At 55.4% G+C, this 14,850-nt stretch overlaps 4 protein-coding genes across 4 annotated transcripts; 2 read left to right on the top strand and 2 right to left on the bottom strand.

The window, feature by feature from the left end:
- Positions 1–1,805: 1,805 nt before the first annotated feature.
- Positions 1,806–4,637, bottom strand: CDEST_13644 (Putative dystroglycan-type cadherin, immunoglobulin-like, Cadherin-like superfamily; the record flags this gene model as incomplete). Its single annotated transcript, XM_062929800.1, has 1 exon — positions 1,806–4,637. One exon carries the CDS (start codon positions 4,635–4,637, stop codon positions 1,806–1,808), a length of 2,832 nt encoding a protein of 943 aa, XP_062785851.1.
- Positions 4,638–5,548: 911 nt separating this feature from the next.
- CDEST_13643 (Putative lysine methyltransferase, S-adenosyl-L-methionine-dependent methyltransferase superfamily) lies at positions 5,549–7,462 on the top strand. The gene is made up of 3 exons (XM_062929799.1): positions 5,549–5,989; positions 6,201–6,371; positions 6,618–7,462. Exons 1-3 carry the CDS (start codon positions 5,706–5,708, stop codon positions 6,931–6,933), a joined length of 771 nt encoding a protein of 256 aa, XP_062785850.1. The 5' UTR covers positions 5,549–5,705; the 3' UTR covers positions 6,934–7,462.
- Positions 7,463–10,006: 2,544 nt separating this feature from the next.
- Positions 10,007–12,487, top strand: CDEST_13642 (Putative RlpA-like domain superfamily protein). The gene has a single exon (XM_062929798.1). It carries the CDS (start codon positions 10,516–10,518, stop codon positions 11,380–11,382), a length of 867 nt encoding a protein of 288 aa, XP_062785849.1. The 5' UTR covers positions 10,007–10,515; the 3' UTR covers positions 11,383–12,487.
- CDEST_13641 (Putative FAD dependent oxidoreductase, FAD/NAD(P)-binding domain superfamily) lies at positions 11,931–14,641 on the bottom strand. The gene is made up of 2 exons (XM_062929797.1): positions 13,955–14,641; positions 11,931–13,789 (listed from the first exon to the last, which is right to left on the bottom strand). The coding sequence occupies exons 1-2, from the start codon at positions 14,210–14,212 to the stop codon at positions 12,557–12,559; spliced, it is 1,491 nt and encodes a 496-aa protein (XP_062785848.1). The 5' UTR covers positions 14,213–14,641; the 3' UTR covers positions 11,931–12,556.
- Positions 14,642–14,850: the final 209 nt, after the last annotated feature.

Raw genomic sequence — 14,850 nt, 5'->3', positions numbered from 1 at the left:
AGGCCAGGCTGGAGAGGGTGTCCAAGGTTGGTTGCTTGCCTCTCTCCCTCTACTGCCCGGCGGCTGGCTGCGATGACTCCTAAAACGGTACGTACCCCTAGCGAAACTACCTACCTACCTAACTACCTAGCTGCCTAGGTACTTCCCTAGGTACCTCCTACCTACCTACCTCACACTTACCAAGTAGTATGTACAATTACCAGTCGACTACAACGATAGGAAGGGAAGGGGCCGAATTTTGTTACTCGTCAGAAGGACACCCTGACTGATGACTGAATGGCAAAGGTGGTGGCACTGTGTTGCTGGCTCTTGTCGTTGTCTCCACCCCCTTGCACCAACAACACCAACAATGCCATAGGAGGGAGTCCCCTCGCCTAAGCTGACCTGTCCTCAATATTTTATCCTCTCACGGTGGCCGGGAAAGACATGGCATACAGAGAGCCGCCGAAACTGGTCCACTTGCCCTGCGAGTATCACCAGGCCTGCCTCGAGCCTATGTCGAGTGAGACGGAGCAGGGAGTCCTCGACTTTTCACGGCAATGCTGTGGGCAGAGCCAATATTGCCTGTCCCGCCAATAAACCAACAACTAAACGTGGATAGAAGGGCTTTCCGCGCCTCTTCCCCATCTCTCTCTCCTCCTCTCGCCGTAACTTGCATGTTGCCCCAGTATCCAACGGCCAGGCCAGCCAATAGAACGGCGAATAGGATCGCTCAGGGAAGCGGCAATTGCAGTATCGTCATTTATCAGCACTTGACATCCTAGGTGCAGGTGCTACGGCTCCGACACGGAAAGAGTTTTTGTATTTTCTGTCTGCTCTCTTCCTGTAGTTGCGTCATACTCAAGTCGGACAGATGCCGACCCTACCTCGTACCAACTCCATCTACCTAACTGTCCGAGTTGCGCCGCAAGAAAGCCCTTGATGATCTGTATATTTCACGGGGGAGAGAGAGAGAGAGAGAGAGAAACGTCTCTATTTATCGAAACACATGGATTCGTGCCTCTGCAATGATTAACTGATAGTCACACAGACTTCCATCATCATGTTCAATCAAGCCGACCTACCCACCCACCTGCCATATCTGCTGCCCCGTGCTCATGCAAGGGCCCCCCTCCCGCCCCAAAAACAGAGAATCCCATATCTTCCCCTCCCTCGCCCTCTCCCCTTTTCAGATGTGCCAGTGTTTCCGTTCCCTCTTGGCCCGAGCGAGGCTAAGACCTGAAGCAGACGAAAATGGGCAGGAAATTTAGGCCCAAGCTCTCCTCTGCCCTCGGGAAATCCGATCCAAGCCCCAAATGCTTGGCCCTGTGGCCCCTCCCCGGCGGCCCAACGGTGGGGTTTTCTTCTTTCCTATGTAATCCATTCCTGGTGCGTCAAGTGACACTAGTCTATTTGCAACAGCTTAGCTAAGCTGTGGCTGAGCCCCCACCTGTCGGCGCAGTGTGCGCGGATAACCCTCCCCCCTGCCCAAACCTTTCAGGCAGAGTTGTTTTGCTCAAGCCTCAAGACGACAAAGGAAGTGGGAAAAATGGGTCCGCGGGGAATCAGTCATCGCCCGCTCTGAGATAAACTTTTGTGGCATCGTCAATTCAACATTACGGTCTGGGTACCCTGTTCAGGGTTGTGGATGTTTGCTCTTTCCCACTTATCTCACAATCCCAAATCCCCTAATTCCTTGCTCCACAACTGACAAAAAGCAGAATGAATAAGACACCGAGCATCGAGCTGACCGGCGGGTATAACAAATCGCAACGCTTCCAAACGAGAGACGATTGTGGTTTTTGACAAGAGGGGACGAGTGCCTCTCACATGAATACACGAAAATCCTCATTGCTGCTCAGCCGACTCCGAGGACCCCTTTTCCCCACTGTTCCCACCTCCGTCACCCAGTCAGAGCCTTCCGAGTCATGTCCTGAAGAGTATCGGGCCAACCCCTTCCCTTTGCCCAGTACTTCGCTACTCGCCCTTGACGACGGGTAATCCGGACGGCTTGCAGCAGCGCCCTGCTGCATAAAAGAGTCTCGGTTCCAATGGCCCGATATGATGTTGGAACTGGACGACGACTTCCGTGACAGAGGCGTCTGCTTCCCTACTCGGCTGTCTCTTGTATATCTCGGCCCGCCTGAATCTTTCTTGACAATGCTGAGGGGTCGAGGCGAAAGAGATGGCGTATGTCTCATGAACGGAGAGCTCCGGGTCAATTCATCATAAGCGATGCCGAGGGAATCCCTAGGGGGTATCGTTTGCCAGTTTTCTGTTCCTCTCGCCGGTTGTAACGAGTCGGAGTCGTCGCTGTCCAAGTTGTATCGGTTGCGAGATGGAACAACCGACCGCCCGCCGAAGAAGGGGCTCGAATCCGACTTCCTGCTGATCGGCCGTGAGAGTGAACCAGAACGTGATGCTGGCTCCGAGCCTTGTCGCCCGAGTCTGCCACGTCCTGACCCGGACCTGGAGCTGCGGAAGCTACTCTGTGTTCCCGAGTCATTCAAGATAGTGAATCTTTTCCTTGGGCGTTGCGAGGGCGAGAACCTCCTTCCATGTGTGGGGTTCGATCCCAATGGCGTGAGCTGTTCTGGTATGGATGCCAGGCTATCGGAACCAGATGCGGCAGGCAGTAGCAGCGACCGATCAAGAGCCAACCTGGAAGGTTCTCCCCACGGGCTCGTGTATGCCAACTCGGGCGTTGCTTGGATGCTGCTCGGCTCGTCCTCCATGGATGGGATGGTGATGTCCAATACGCTTCGGAATGAATCGTCCCGTTGGCCTTGGAGAAAGCCGGACGAGCCTGAAAGTAGATCACTTGGACCATCGTAGGTGCTTGTCGATTGCTGCTGCGCGTGTTGAGGCTGGAATAGCACGCCCTCGGTACGCCAAGAAGACGTGAAGGATGGTGATCTTGGCGTCGGGCTTCGTTCGGATCCTCTCCACAGATAAGAGGAGCGGTTGTTTGACTCGGACATACGGGAACCGGTGATGGTCGAGAGCGTTCTTGATTGCCTCATCCTCTGTACGGCCGAGTTGAAATACCCCCTACTGCGCCGATTGGCTTCGGGCGCCTTCATCATCTCAACAACGGAATGATCGGATCCGCCTCTGCTATGCGGCCCGCTGTTCATCACGAATGTTCCTGGTATAGGTTGTGATATCTTGCTTTTTAGGTCGTCATGGGCGGAATCTCGCCGCCTCCTTTTGCGGCAGCAGACAATCAGGATAACAATAATGGCAAGAAGGAGCAGAGGGATCAATATTGCAAGGGCAATATAGCCGGCTTTCAGACCTTGTGTTGAGCCGTCGCTGACAGCCGGATTTGTTGGCTTCGCTGAAGTTGTAGGAGTAGTTGAAGAAACAGCTGGTGCGGGCAGTAAGCCGAGGTCCACGGTAGCCGTATCGGATTCTTGTGAGCTCTTCGATGTTGCCTTGACGAGGATCTTGATGTTGTCGGGTGACGCGGTCTTGGGTGGGGTGCCTGATAAAACCAGTCCCTCGAGCTTGATCCAACCCTCCGGAGAGTCGATTTCTAGCTCGGTGTCTGAAGGTACCCAAAGGTAAGGTTCAATGTCAAATGAGAATGCCCCCCCCGGTGTGGCTTCGAACCCCATGTTTGTATTACGGAAGATTTTTGTTACGATGGTGACAGATAAAAGAATGTCGAGAGTGCTGGAGTACTTGTCTCGGAAAATGAGCGTCGAATTTGATGACTGTGCGTTATCGGGAGGGTTTCCTTGTATCTCGAGTGTTGTATCATCAACCAAGAGCCAGCTCGGTAATCCAGATGTAGTAAGATTAAGGTCGGCTGGCACAACAGCATTGCCATCCGATTTGATACTGTTGGCCAGCGCCGTGTAGGAAACCTTGGTCCCCTGAGTCGCGTTCAGTCGGATGACGGGTGTATCTGTTGTGAGTCTGTGGGTGCCGACGATGATGGAGAACACGACGGAGACGGCCGAAAAGCCAACGATGTCAGACCCAACCAAACTGAAGTCGAATTTCTGGGGCGGTTGGACCAGTGACTCGAATGGTGGCGTCTTTCCCGTGAAGGTAAGGCTGGTGGCATCGAACTTGATCCAGGAAGGCAGAGGACTATTGTTGGCCGAGGTTGCATAGTAGTTCAGGCCATTTCCTGCGTATGAGAACGTGTCTTTGGCGAAGGAGAATGAGAAATCGGACGCAGGAAAGGCCACGACAGCAGACGGTGACGCTGTCTCGCCGAACTGCTGGATCTGTTCGGATAGCGGCTTGTTGAGCCTAGGCGTTGGTCTTCTCGTTACCACCAGCGTGGCTGTCATTGTCGCCGAGCCCGAACTGTCTGTCGCAATGATGTCCACCGGTATCCCCACCACCTCGCCTGGTGGCACATCGTCATCCTGGGGTGTCCCGAAGAGACGGCCAGTGTTGGCATCTATTGAGAGCCACGATGGTGCATTTCGAAGGCTGTATGAGAATTGATACTGGGAGGCAAATGTCTGCGGGGAAAGAGTGTATGAAAATGGTTCGGATATCCTCGTCGCAGGCGGTAATTGGGAGTTGAAGGGAAAGTAGACTACTGGCACTGCTTCCGCAAGCACAGCTAGAAACGGGAATACATACAGCATCGCGTACAGTGCCATGGCTGATGCGTTGTACGAAATGAGCGGCATCTGCGAGCCAGAGAAACGGAAAACAAAAACAAAATCAGTCAGAGAAGGGCATGGCAAGCAGGAGGTAATCTCGTCAGAAACGAGAGGAGCGTAGGACGATTCCCGTTAAGGACATACTAGGCGCGAATCCCAGTGCCTATGGCTCTTGATTCCTGGTGCTTGATGTCTCCCTTCGTGCCAACGTTCGCGCCCTCGCAAAGGAATCGCGGATGGGCGCGTGCTGCACACTACCGACGCCCTTCCATGTGGGTGATCTTGTAGCACGCTTCTTCATTTGGAGGAGACACCCGCTGCCACAGTTTCAGAGTGGCTGAAGTCGACTTGCCCTGCTTGAAGGTTCGGAAGGGAACTACTGATCGAAGCCCGCATTCCGGCGATGGGTTGAAGGGCTTCGAGGGCGTTTGGGAGCTGGTCTGGGATCGAGTAATAGAGGGAGGCGGGATGAGACATATCCACCCGGGACTTGGGCTTCGGCGACGTGTGGAATGCGATCTCCGCGCCCGAAGGGTCAGCAGAGTACCTCTTTGGTCGGCGCAGTCACTTTAATATTACATGAGAGGCGGAACCTTTCTTCTAGTTGAAGACATCAAAAGGGGGAACCGCAAGCCGAAATCACACCTCTTGGGCATCGGGCAGGCTTGGTACTGCAAGGGTATGACGGAGGTCACTTGGTCCCGACTTCCTCTCTAAATCAGTGTGAGGCTCAATTGAGACGTCGTTGTTGACCGGGTGGGAAAGAGAGCCGGGCGATCGAACTGGGGAAGGCGCAAATAATAGAGAGAGGAAGGGGCAACCCCGCTTGAGGCAAACGCACCTCCCCTTATCGGAAAGTCTAGATTGTCATCGGCCTCAACCAGTAAAAAAATTAGAACAACCCCCGCCAGGGATACCGCTCTTTGCTCCTATCTTTAATAGCTCTGCATCTTTCCTGAAAATCACTGCCTACCTAAGAGAAACAAGTCCTCCTTGTTTGGTTGTGCCACCGTGTCGTCAAGATCTTGCTCAACTCGCCTCAGCCCACCGTACCTACTTCTCACTCGTGTTCTCACGAGGGCAAACCATAGTAACATGAGAATTCTTAACACGCCTCTCATCCCCGAGCAAATGCAGTCCGCCGACCGGTCTCCCTCGCCCGAGTTTTCGCCCTTGGCCATCGGCGAGGATCTCACACCGCTCCCCGCCTACAAGGCCGCTCAAACGTCGTCCTACAACATTTGTGGTCTTCTTTCGACTCCCCTCAAATTACATGAAGACCTCGCTTCAGGATGTGGCGGTCAGACCTGGCCGGCAGGCATGGTGCTTACCAAACATATGCTGCGGTACCATCGGGTAGCTCTGAAAGGAGCGAGAATGTTAGTCACCTTGCTCCATCCCATCCCACTGCAGTCTGCCACGATCCCTGCCCCTCTTCCCCCTCCCGGGGCCATTCGCAACGTTCTACCACTGCTGCATGTGCATCACCGGTGTGCTTGTGAGGGTCCGAACACTGCGTGCCAAAGAAAGTGCCAAAGACTTGTTGTGTGAGAAAGAGAGAGCTGACTCGTGGCTTTTCGGGTCAAACAGACTGGAGTTAGGCGCTGGCGGCGGACTCGTTGGTCTCGCTGTCGCTTTGGGTTGTGAACTACAGCAGACACCGCTGTACCTTACAGACCAGGACGAAATGTTCGAGCTGATGGGCAGAAACACCGAGTTGAACAACCTCCAAAACAAGGTTAAACCATTTGTCCTGAACTGGTGCGTAATTTCCTCCTAGGATGCCCAAACCTAGCCGTGCGTGAGCTTCCTCCGAGGCCCTGACCCCGGACTTTGACAAAGCTGGTGCCAGGGCGGTGGTTTACATGCATAGTGGCCATCGCATTCTTCGAAAACCACGAGCGGTTCACTACTGCGCTGCAGAAATGCAGTGGAAGTTGAAGCTCAGGCGGGCTCAGTGCGTGCTGCATAGCAGCTGATGTACGAGTTACTAATGAATCGAGACAGGGGCGGGCCGTTGGCACAAGACGTCGTCGATTTCAAGCCAAACGTCATCTTGGCAGCTGATTGCGTCTACTTTGAGCCGGCCTTCCCGCTGTTGCTGGAGACTCTGACAAACTTGTTGTCCCTGGAACCCGATGCAACGGTCTATTTCTGCTTCAAGAAGAGACGACGTGCAGATATGCAATTCCTCAAGAAGGCCCAAAAGAAGTTCCAAGTGACGGAGATTATTGACGACGATCGGCCAATATTTAGCAGGGAGGGCCTGTTCCTCTACACCTTCACGAGTAAGAAGCTGACAACGAGCGGCAATCGACAGTAATGATTGTCGATCGATGATGTGTTGTTCGCGGGCAGTTGTCTAGGGATGCGGACAACACAGAGCTTGAGTCGCGGAGGCGAAGCTTCAGCTAGGGTCTACGGACCTTGGCTAGACGACGACAAGTCTGACGAGCGCTCAAGCCGAGACTAGTGGGCCAAAGTTGGTGCTCGGGATCATCAGTCCGTTGTACCAAGTGGCTCTTAACCTGGCTGCCGAAGAAAAATAGTCTCGGCTGTCGAGTTGGCTTCGCAGAGACAGGCGACTGATCTATGCCGTACACCTCTCGAGAGGATGACACTTGACGGCTATGTTCCCTTCCCAACATTACATGGAAAAACAGTGACGATAGCGAACATACTTGTTGGAGTTATGAGCGAAAATGAGTTCCGGAAACCCATACAAAAAAAATTTAATGAGTATTTGGCCCAACAATCCATACTGTCACCAATAGTTCATGCGCGGACGGGACCGAGGCAGCGTCGATCGACAGAGTCAGTGGAGACAATAGATGGCCTAGAACAATGTCAGCGGGCCCAGTTGCGTTCTTGATGGACAAAGATTTGAGGAGACACAACACCTGCGGTGGACAACTGTTTGTTCCCTTTCTGGCCAAGTGTTGCAAGGGAGGCCCCCCCCAAAAGTAGTCAGTGATTACTCAATCACTGGCCAAGTCTGAAGCCGTCCAACCCGTGAGGGGTTTTCTCGTCTTCTCTCTCAAGCTGCAGGTCTGCTGCAAGTCGTTAACAATCCGCCCAGTGAGCGACTAGGGTAGAGAAAATCTCTGCGTCCGCCAACGTCGTGGAATTCGGAACTCAGCCCAGCGTGCCGGCATACCCATCAACTACTACTGCAGGCAGACAAGCCCGGAAGCAACCCTCACCTTTCAGCCCAATGTCAATACTCAAGAGATAGAGGGGGTGAGGACAGATGAACCGGAATTGGCATCGCTGGACAAGCCCCGTGGTCGACTGGTCGACTGATGTGGCATTGCCTGTGTTAGCTGATCGCCCGGGATCAGAGCCGGACAGGGGAGAGCTAGGCAGGCGGGTGGCAGAAAAAGCCGGACTTTTAAAAAAAAAAAATGATCAAGTTAGGTGTTTTGGGGCCAACGTTGATAAGCGGTACTTTCTCCTCTCCAACTATCTGCACTTAACAAAGGTATTTTCTATCACAGGAGTCCAGCTTTTTTTGTCACCCGCTTGCTAGGGTCTAGATGGGCTGTGAGGATTGGGCTTAAAGAGGGATTTATAGCAGAGCCAAATTGTGATTGGCGCGTACCTTGCATCCATCTGCAAGGAACCCGCGCAGGCTGAGTTTGCTCGGGCGTCGCTTCTCGGGTTCGTTTCTATTGTTGCGTCATTCCAACTTTTCTCCCCCTCCCCCTTCCTTCGCCCCAGAAGCAAGGACAGGTAAGCCTTAGGCACAGACAGCAAAAGAAAGAAGGTCATTTTGGATGACGGTGCAGCAGCGGCGTGCTAAGGTCGCATTTCAAGTTCTCGACCACAGGGTTGTTTACCCTCGTTTCCAGGCGCATTGTCTGGTCAATGGTGCATAGCAGCCGCCGTGGCGCCAGCTGATTTGACCGCAGACCGTCGCCTGGCCAGAGGTTGTTGGCCAAGCAGGTACCCCATCACTGGCTCCCTCCCCCGGCTGATCGTCGTCCTTGGGACCTGGGCCCTCTCCACCGCCATTCTCGCCCAAGCCCCTCCCCTCTTGAACCTGGGAAAGGCTGGAGCCCTCTTCCCGGTGGCCGCGTGTTTCAAGGAACAAGCACCTGTCCGGCGGTTCGCCTAGTTGTGAATTGCCGAGGGAGGATGGGGGGGGGGGGGCAGACAGAATGACAAGCGACAACGACAGAGAGTGAACGAATGGATTTTGAGAGCCCATAGAGAGCACGAGGCGAAAGGAAGGGTTGAATGAGTGGCCAGTTTGACAAGGTCGCGCAGGGGTAAGTGAGCTTGCTTCAGCCGTCAAGAACACCAGACGGTGACGCAACGACTGATGCCGAAGGGAACAGTTTGGCCCCCCAGGCAATACTACCAAGACGATGGGTGTTTCCTCGACACCAATGCCTTCAGTTGTCTGATGTTTGGGTAGTCTGCAGTTAGTTCGCCCTACTTGTCCCGACCAACGAACCTCCAGATAAGGAAGAGCGGCTTGGGGTCCGGTTCACCAGTACGGAAGTGGTGGATCGGTCGAGCCCTAGAGGGTCAAGAACGGGGGGCCCTTGCAAGCTGTGCAACAAATAGGGCCCAAAGCACGATTTTGTTTTATTTTCGTGCGTGGATTCGTTGTTACGGGTGGGCAAAGCGGTGGTGGCTGCGCTACGCATATCCGCAGATCCTGGGGCTGTTCTCGTACTCTTTGGGCCTTGGTTCGTCCCGTGTGGGTACGTCCTCTTTCGGGCCTGGAGGACCAGAAGGAGACCAGCTGGAGTTGGAACTTGGCAACAGTCCCGGTCTAACATTCGAACAGCGACGAGTTGACAGAGCGGTAAATGGCAAAGTAGAGAAACTGCCTTGGTCGTGGATGGTATCCACACGAATATTATAGATGCATGGCAGCAAAACAGGCCTTGATCAAAGTCCCTCTTTTCCTCTCCACTTTTTGCTTTTTTTATTCCCCTCTCGGGGCTTTTGCGATTTTTGCTGGACGCTAACCGTTACGACGGCGCAGCGCTTGCTCAATCCTCGTCAGGTACCTTGCCGATTGCACTTGACGTGGCGGCCCCCTGGACTGGGCGGTCCCAGGGGGCCAGAGGCCAAGTACTTAGGTACCTTTCTCCGTACGCCCAGTCCTGTACAAGTACTCTGTACGGCTATGTAGCTTGTACCCTTCGAGGACGAGGACTCGGCGTTTTTGGTGCCACCATCTGCAGGCCTCCACTTCCCCCTTCCGGTCAGCCAGTCTCGCCAGTCCCAAAGTGGATCGCGCGCTGTTCACCCTGGAACTTGTTGCTCGTCGTGTTGTAAGTGTGTGTGTGTACCTGTCGTCTAGGCCTGACCGAGTCGTTGCATGGGATACAAATCCTGGCTAACATCCGCTTCCTACATCGCCTTTCCATTTCGGTCCTCCTCTTTTCTCTCTTTCCATCCAACAACGCTCCCTCTTGTTCGACCAAAAAAACCACCCATTCATTCCTTTTTTTTCTGGACCCTTGAGCAGTGCTCGACCGACTACCAGTCCAAACATTCATTCTTTCCAACACTCTGTTTCGAGGTTCATCCAAACTACCTACCTAGGTACCCAGCAGCAGCCAACGGATCCATCCCATCTTTTTGCACAGAGCAAGCAGTTCAGTGAACTATCCCTTTCGTCCCATCTTCACAGCCTGCCAGCAAACATCGACACTCAAAAGAGTACATACCAAGGCGCGCCCCGAGCTCCTATTATCGACCCTGAACCCGACACAGCTTCGCACGCTGCCACAAGCACATTCCCTGATTGAGAGGCTTAGCCCATCGCATTCATTTCGCTTCTAGCCCGTCCGCTACCGAAGAGAGCATCACCACTACCAAGAGACGGTACAAGTCTCCAAGACAACGCAGCACATTTAGCAACTCTGAAGCTTCACTATCCAACATGAAGACCACTACCTTCCTTTGCGCCGTCCTGGCTTCCACTGCCATCGCCCAGCCTCACCAGCACTCCAACAAGCGTCGCCATGTCCACGGCAAGCACCAGAAGCGCGCTCTCGTCACTGAGTGGGTTACAGAAACTGCCTACGTGACCGAGTGGGTTGATTCGACCACTACCGTCTGGATCGACCCCGACGTCTCGTCCACCAGCTCTGCTGTCCCGACCACCTCGGTTCCCGCCCAATTTTTCGAGCCTGCCAACCAGCCGGTCTACAACACCTTGTCCACCTCCACGAAGCCCTCCGCCGTCGCTTCCCCCGTCAAGGAGCCCGTCTCGCAGGCCCCGCCTCCCGTGCCTACCACTTCCACTTCCACGTCCGCTCCTGCGCCCGCTCCTCAGACTCCGACTCCCGAGCTTGTCCAGCCTTCCACCCCCGTCTACGTTGCTCCTCCGCCTGTCCCTACCACGTCTTCTGCCCCCGCCCCCGCTCCTCAGCCCACCACTGAGGCTGCTTCCCCTAGTGCCACACCAACCAGCCCCTCAGGCGGCTCTGGCGGCGATGTTCACTCCGGTGATCTGACCTACTATGCCGTCGGCCTGGGTGCCTGCGGAGAGGACGATAGCGGCAAGGACCTGACTGAGAATATCGTTGCTATCTCACACCTTGTTATGGGTGCTCAGTCCAACGGCAACCCGTACTGCGGCAGGAAAGTCAAGATCAGCGTCAACGGCAAGACTACCACCGCCACTGTCCGCGACAAGTGCATGGGCTGCAAAGCTGAGGACATTGACGTCAGCGAGAAGTGCTTCCTCGAGATGTTCGACAGCCTCGGCGTCGGCCGTCAGACTGTCGAGTGGTCTTTCATCTGAGCGCCCCATTGCGCATGATCTTTCCTCCATTCGGCCTCAAAGAGCTCGTCGTGGGCTCTACGCGCTGTCATTCGACTTCGGCCATGTGCCGCTTTCCCAGTGGAGGTGCCTTATTCTTTAGGTGCACCCAATCATTACGATTTCAAAGAGCCTTCAATCATTTTCTCTCGACCCGAATTCCCAACAAATAACAAGCTTGGTTATACATCAGCCCCTTTGGCCTCATCCGAGGGACCGCGCCTGGCTCAACAGCACGGGTTCGGGTTATATGACAAAGGACAATGAACGAAACTCCGGTTTTGATGACGTGATGACAATTATCTATATACCTGTGGATGTGTTTCCCATTCTTCTCGGGTCCATCTTGGGCGGATACAAACGGTGTTTTGCTTTTGTGGAAATTTCTGCCGACCGGCTTATAGACGTAAAATTCAATGTATGTATTTACGAGGGAGGCTCGTGAGCCTCCCAATTGGGGTTGTTTGGTACCACAACGGCACCGGAAAGATAAGAAGAAAATTAAAATGACCCCCCTCCCTAAATAACAAGAGGACACAAGTATTTGAAGTCGATCTCTGTGTCTGTCTCAGTACTTGATTCGGCCGAGTGTCTGATGTGATCAACATGACAACATGCCTCCTACCTAGGTATTAGGCGGAGCTCCAAGACCTACGCTCAATTTCAATGAAAATGACAGGGGGCTCGCTGAAATGTCAACAGCATACGAAGGGCAGTCCGAGCGCTGCCTATTCAGAGGCAACAGATTCTACATTCCAGCGACTGGCTCAGGTGACGTCGAGAAACATGAGAGAGTAGCATCCTGAATCGCAGTTTACACCGTGGTTGCACAATGAGTATGTGTGCTGATGAACCCCACGCACCTCCCCAGAGTGTCTCGCTAAGCAACAATCCAGATTGGCCTGGGACCGGCGAGCTAGACTCAGCATTCTCTCCTCCACCGCCCTCTTCGGCGCCTCCCCGGAGATCTCGAGCAGTGTCCGCCTCACGGTGCGGCCGAGTCTCGCTCTACGCCCCCACATTCCTTTTCAACCCCCCCTGCCGTCCATTCTTCGTGCGGTGATCCAGATGCTCGGCTGATCGCCACCATAGTCTTACACAAGACGCCCATCGCAAGCGGCGAAAACGGGGGTTTAGGGGCTCTGGGGCCACGAGGCTACAGGAGGAACATGTCTAGATCATCCATCTCCTTGATCGAAGGCAAGGCCCTGGCCTTCTCGGCCCTCTCCTCGCTGACCAAGAACTCGGCCGGGATGTCCAGCTCGACGCCCCCCGATCCAGTCATCATCCCGGCCACCGCGCGCCCGCACAGCGCCGCCTGCGGCATGCCGTGCCCCGTGTACCCAGCACAGACCCACAATCCGTCTCCGCCACCGAGGACGGGACCTGACGGCACGGCGCCGACCCATGGCCGCCCGTCGCGCGAGAAGGCCATGATGCCCGTCCATTCATAGCTCGCCCTCAGCTCTTCCTTGGGGCCACCGGCCTCGCCCCTCTCCCCAGGCCTCAGGTCGACATTCGTCACCCCGGCCCGACGCAGGTACGCCGCGACGACAGGGTCGACTTTGTCGTCGTCCGAAACACCCACGCCCCTTGACGCGCCGCGCGCGCGCCCGCCACCGAGAATCAGCTCCAGCCCGGGACTGGGCCGCTGGATCAGGTAGTCGTCCTGGTTTGGCTCGCCCCTGGCAGCGTCGGAGCTCGCCATGAACACGTAGCTCCGCCCCAGCTCGGCGCGGGGCTCGGGCAGGAGCGCGGCGACCTGACCCCGCACGGGGACGACGAGGTCTGCAAACGAGGGAAGGAGCCGGCTCGTGTAGGCGTTGGATGCAAGGAGGACTTTACTGGCTGCGACCTGCCCGCGGTCCGTGTGGACGACCCACGATGCCTCGTCGGGGGGAGAAGAGGTGCGGCCGCCGCTGGGTAGGCGCTGGAGGCGGGTCACGGGAGTGTTGGTTTGAATGTTGAACCACCTATTCTCCGATTCTGTCGTCTCCGCCCCGGACACGGACTTTGACCGAGGACCAGGACCGAAGCGTCGCAGCAGATCCTCGAAGATCCACGCGACGAGCTTGTAGGGCCACACGCTCGCCGCCCTCTCCTGCACGACGGCGCCCGCCGCATCGGGGACCTTTAGGGTTCTCAGTTCCCCCGGGTCGGTGACCAGCCTCGCAAGCCCCGAAAGGCGAGGCGGCAGCGCCGCGATCTGCTCCGCGGCGGCGGCGACGAGGTCCGGCGTCAGGAGGGCGTGGACGCCCTGTAGGGGCACCCAGTCGCAAGGGATGGCGTTGGCGGTGATAAGGTCGGCGAGGTGGGTGTAGTTGCGGAGCTCAAAGTCCGCGATGGTGGTGTTGGGGTTGTAGGCCACTGGCTGGCAGTGGCCGCCGTTCTGTGAGTGGTGGATTAGTTTCCCGAGCGGTTGCAGTTGGATTTATGCATCATGGTGGTGGATGAACGATGAGATGCTCTTTCCGGGCGAAGATGAAAACAATGACAAATGGATTAAGAACCACCCGCAAAACGCAATTAGAAACATAGGAAAAGGTTAGCTCACCCGCCCGGTAGCACCCCAACAGATCTCCCGCGCCTCGAGGAGAAGCACCGTCTTCCCCGCCTGCCGCTCTAGCAGCTCCTTGATGGCGAAGGCGCCCGTGATGCCGCTACCAATAACGACAATGTCTGCGGTCGGGGGCAACGCACTGGTGGTCCTCTGGCCGAGGAGCGCCACCGAGGGCTCGCGGTGCCAGTAGGACGCAGTGCTCTTGGCCGAGGGGAGGTCGGCCTGGCCTGGTTGGAGGGTTGCGCCCGTCATGGTCGTCTACCTATTCAGCCCTGTATGTGGTGTGCGAAGGAGTGCATGTAGGTGGAGTAAATGTAGATGGAGTGAGCGATAAAGTAGCGGCCGGACTTAGATCAAGATCACTTTTTCGGGTTACTTTTCGGAACTGTGTGCTTCTACACCTTGACGGATAGATGTTGTTGAATTCTTGGTCGTTCGCAAGTTGGTCGCGTGGTTGGTTGAGTCATGTGCCAGCTCATGTGTGTTGAAGGAGCGAGCGAGGTGGTTGATCATCCGCCTCCGGCCCTATCTCCGGCCAAGTGAGGTCGGTCGACTTTCGCCCGCCCCTGCGGCCTTGCATCCCATCAGCGCACACGCAAATCCAAAAGAGTATGAGGTACTCTCCACATACGTCGCAGGCGGGTTGCTGGTGCGACATCCACGGGGTTCAGAGCATAATACTCAGATGCAGAGTCCACAAATTAGGGAATAGACAATTTGACATTACTGCCCGGCCTCTGCACAGCATTTAGGGTGAAAACGCCAATTGTTACTCTATTGTGCCATCCATCCATCGGCCATCCCGGAGAGCGTCACAGCCCTTGATTTGCTGCACCGCGCACTGCTGGCCCAGCAAAGGCCACATCTACCAGACAAGAGTACGCTAAAAG

This window comes from Colletotrichum destructivum, chromosome 9, assembly GCF_034447905.1.
Source record: "Colletotrichum destructivum chromosome 9, complete sequence".
Lineage (NCBI taxonomy): Eukaryota > Fungi > Ascomycota > Sordariomycetes > Glomerellales > Glomerellaceae > Colletotrichum > Colletotrichum destructivum.
Note: the sequence above shows the minus strand (reverse complement) of the source record. Positions and strands in the feature narration are given on the sequence as shown.

Bases quoted from the DNA above. Each gene is read 5' to 3' on its own strand.
- CDEST_13643 (XM_062929799.1), top strand. From the start codon at position 5,706: ATGAGAATTCTTAACACGCCTCTCATCCCCGAGCAAATGCAGTCCGCC. The intron at 5,990-6,200 runs GTTAGTCACCTT...CGGGTCAAACAG, and splicing joins GCTCTGAAAGGAGCGAGAAT to ACTGGAGTTAGGCGCTGGCG. The intron at 6,372-6,617 runs GTGCGTAATTTC...GAATCGAGACAG, and splicing joins AAACCATTTGTCCTGAACTG to GGGCGGGCCGTTGGCACAAG.
- CDEST_13642 (XM_062929798.1), top strand. From the start codon at position 10,516: ATGAAGACCACTACCTTCCTTTGCGCCGTCCTGGCTTCCACTGCCATC.
- CDEST_13641 (XM_062929797.1), bottom strand. From the start codon at position 14,212: ATGACGGGCGCAACCCTCCAACCAGGCCAGGCCGACCTCCCCTCGGCC. The intron at 13,790-13,954 runs GTGAGCTAACCT...CACCACTCACAG, and splicing joins GTTGGGGTGCTACCGGGCGG to AACGGCGGCCACTGCCAGCC.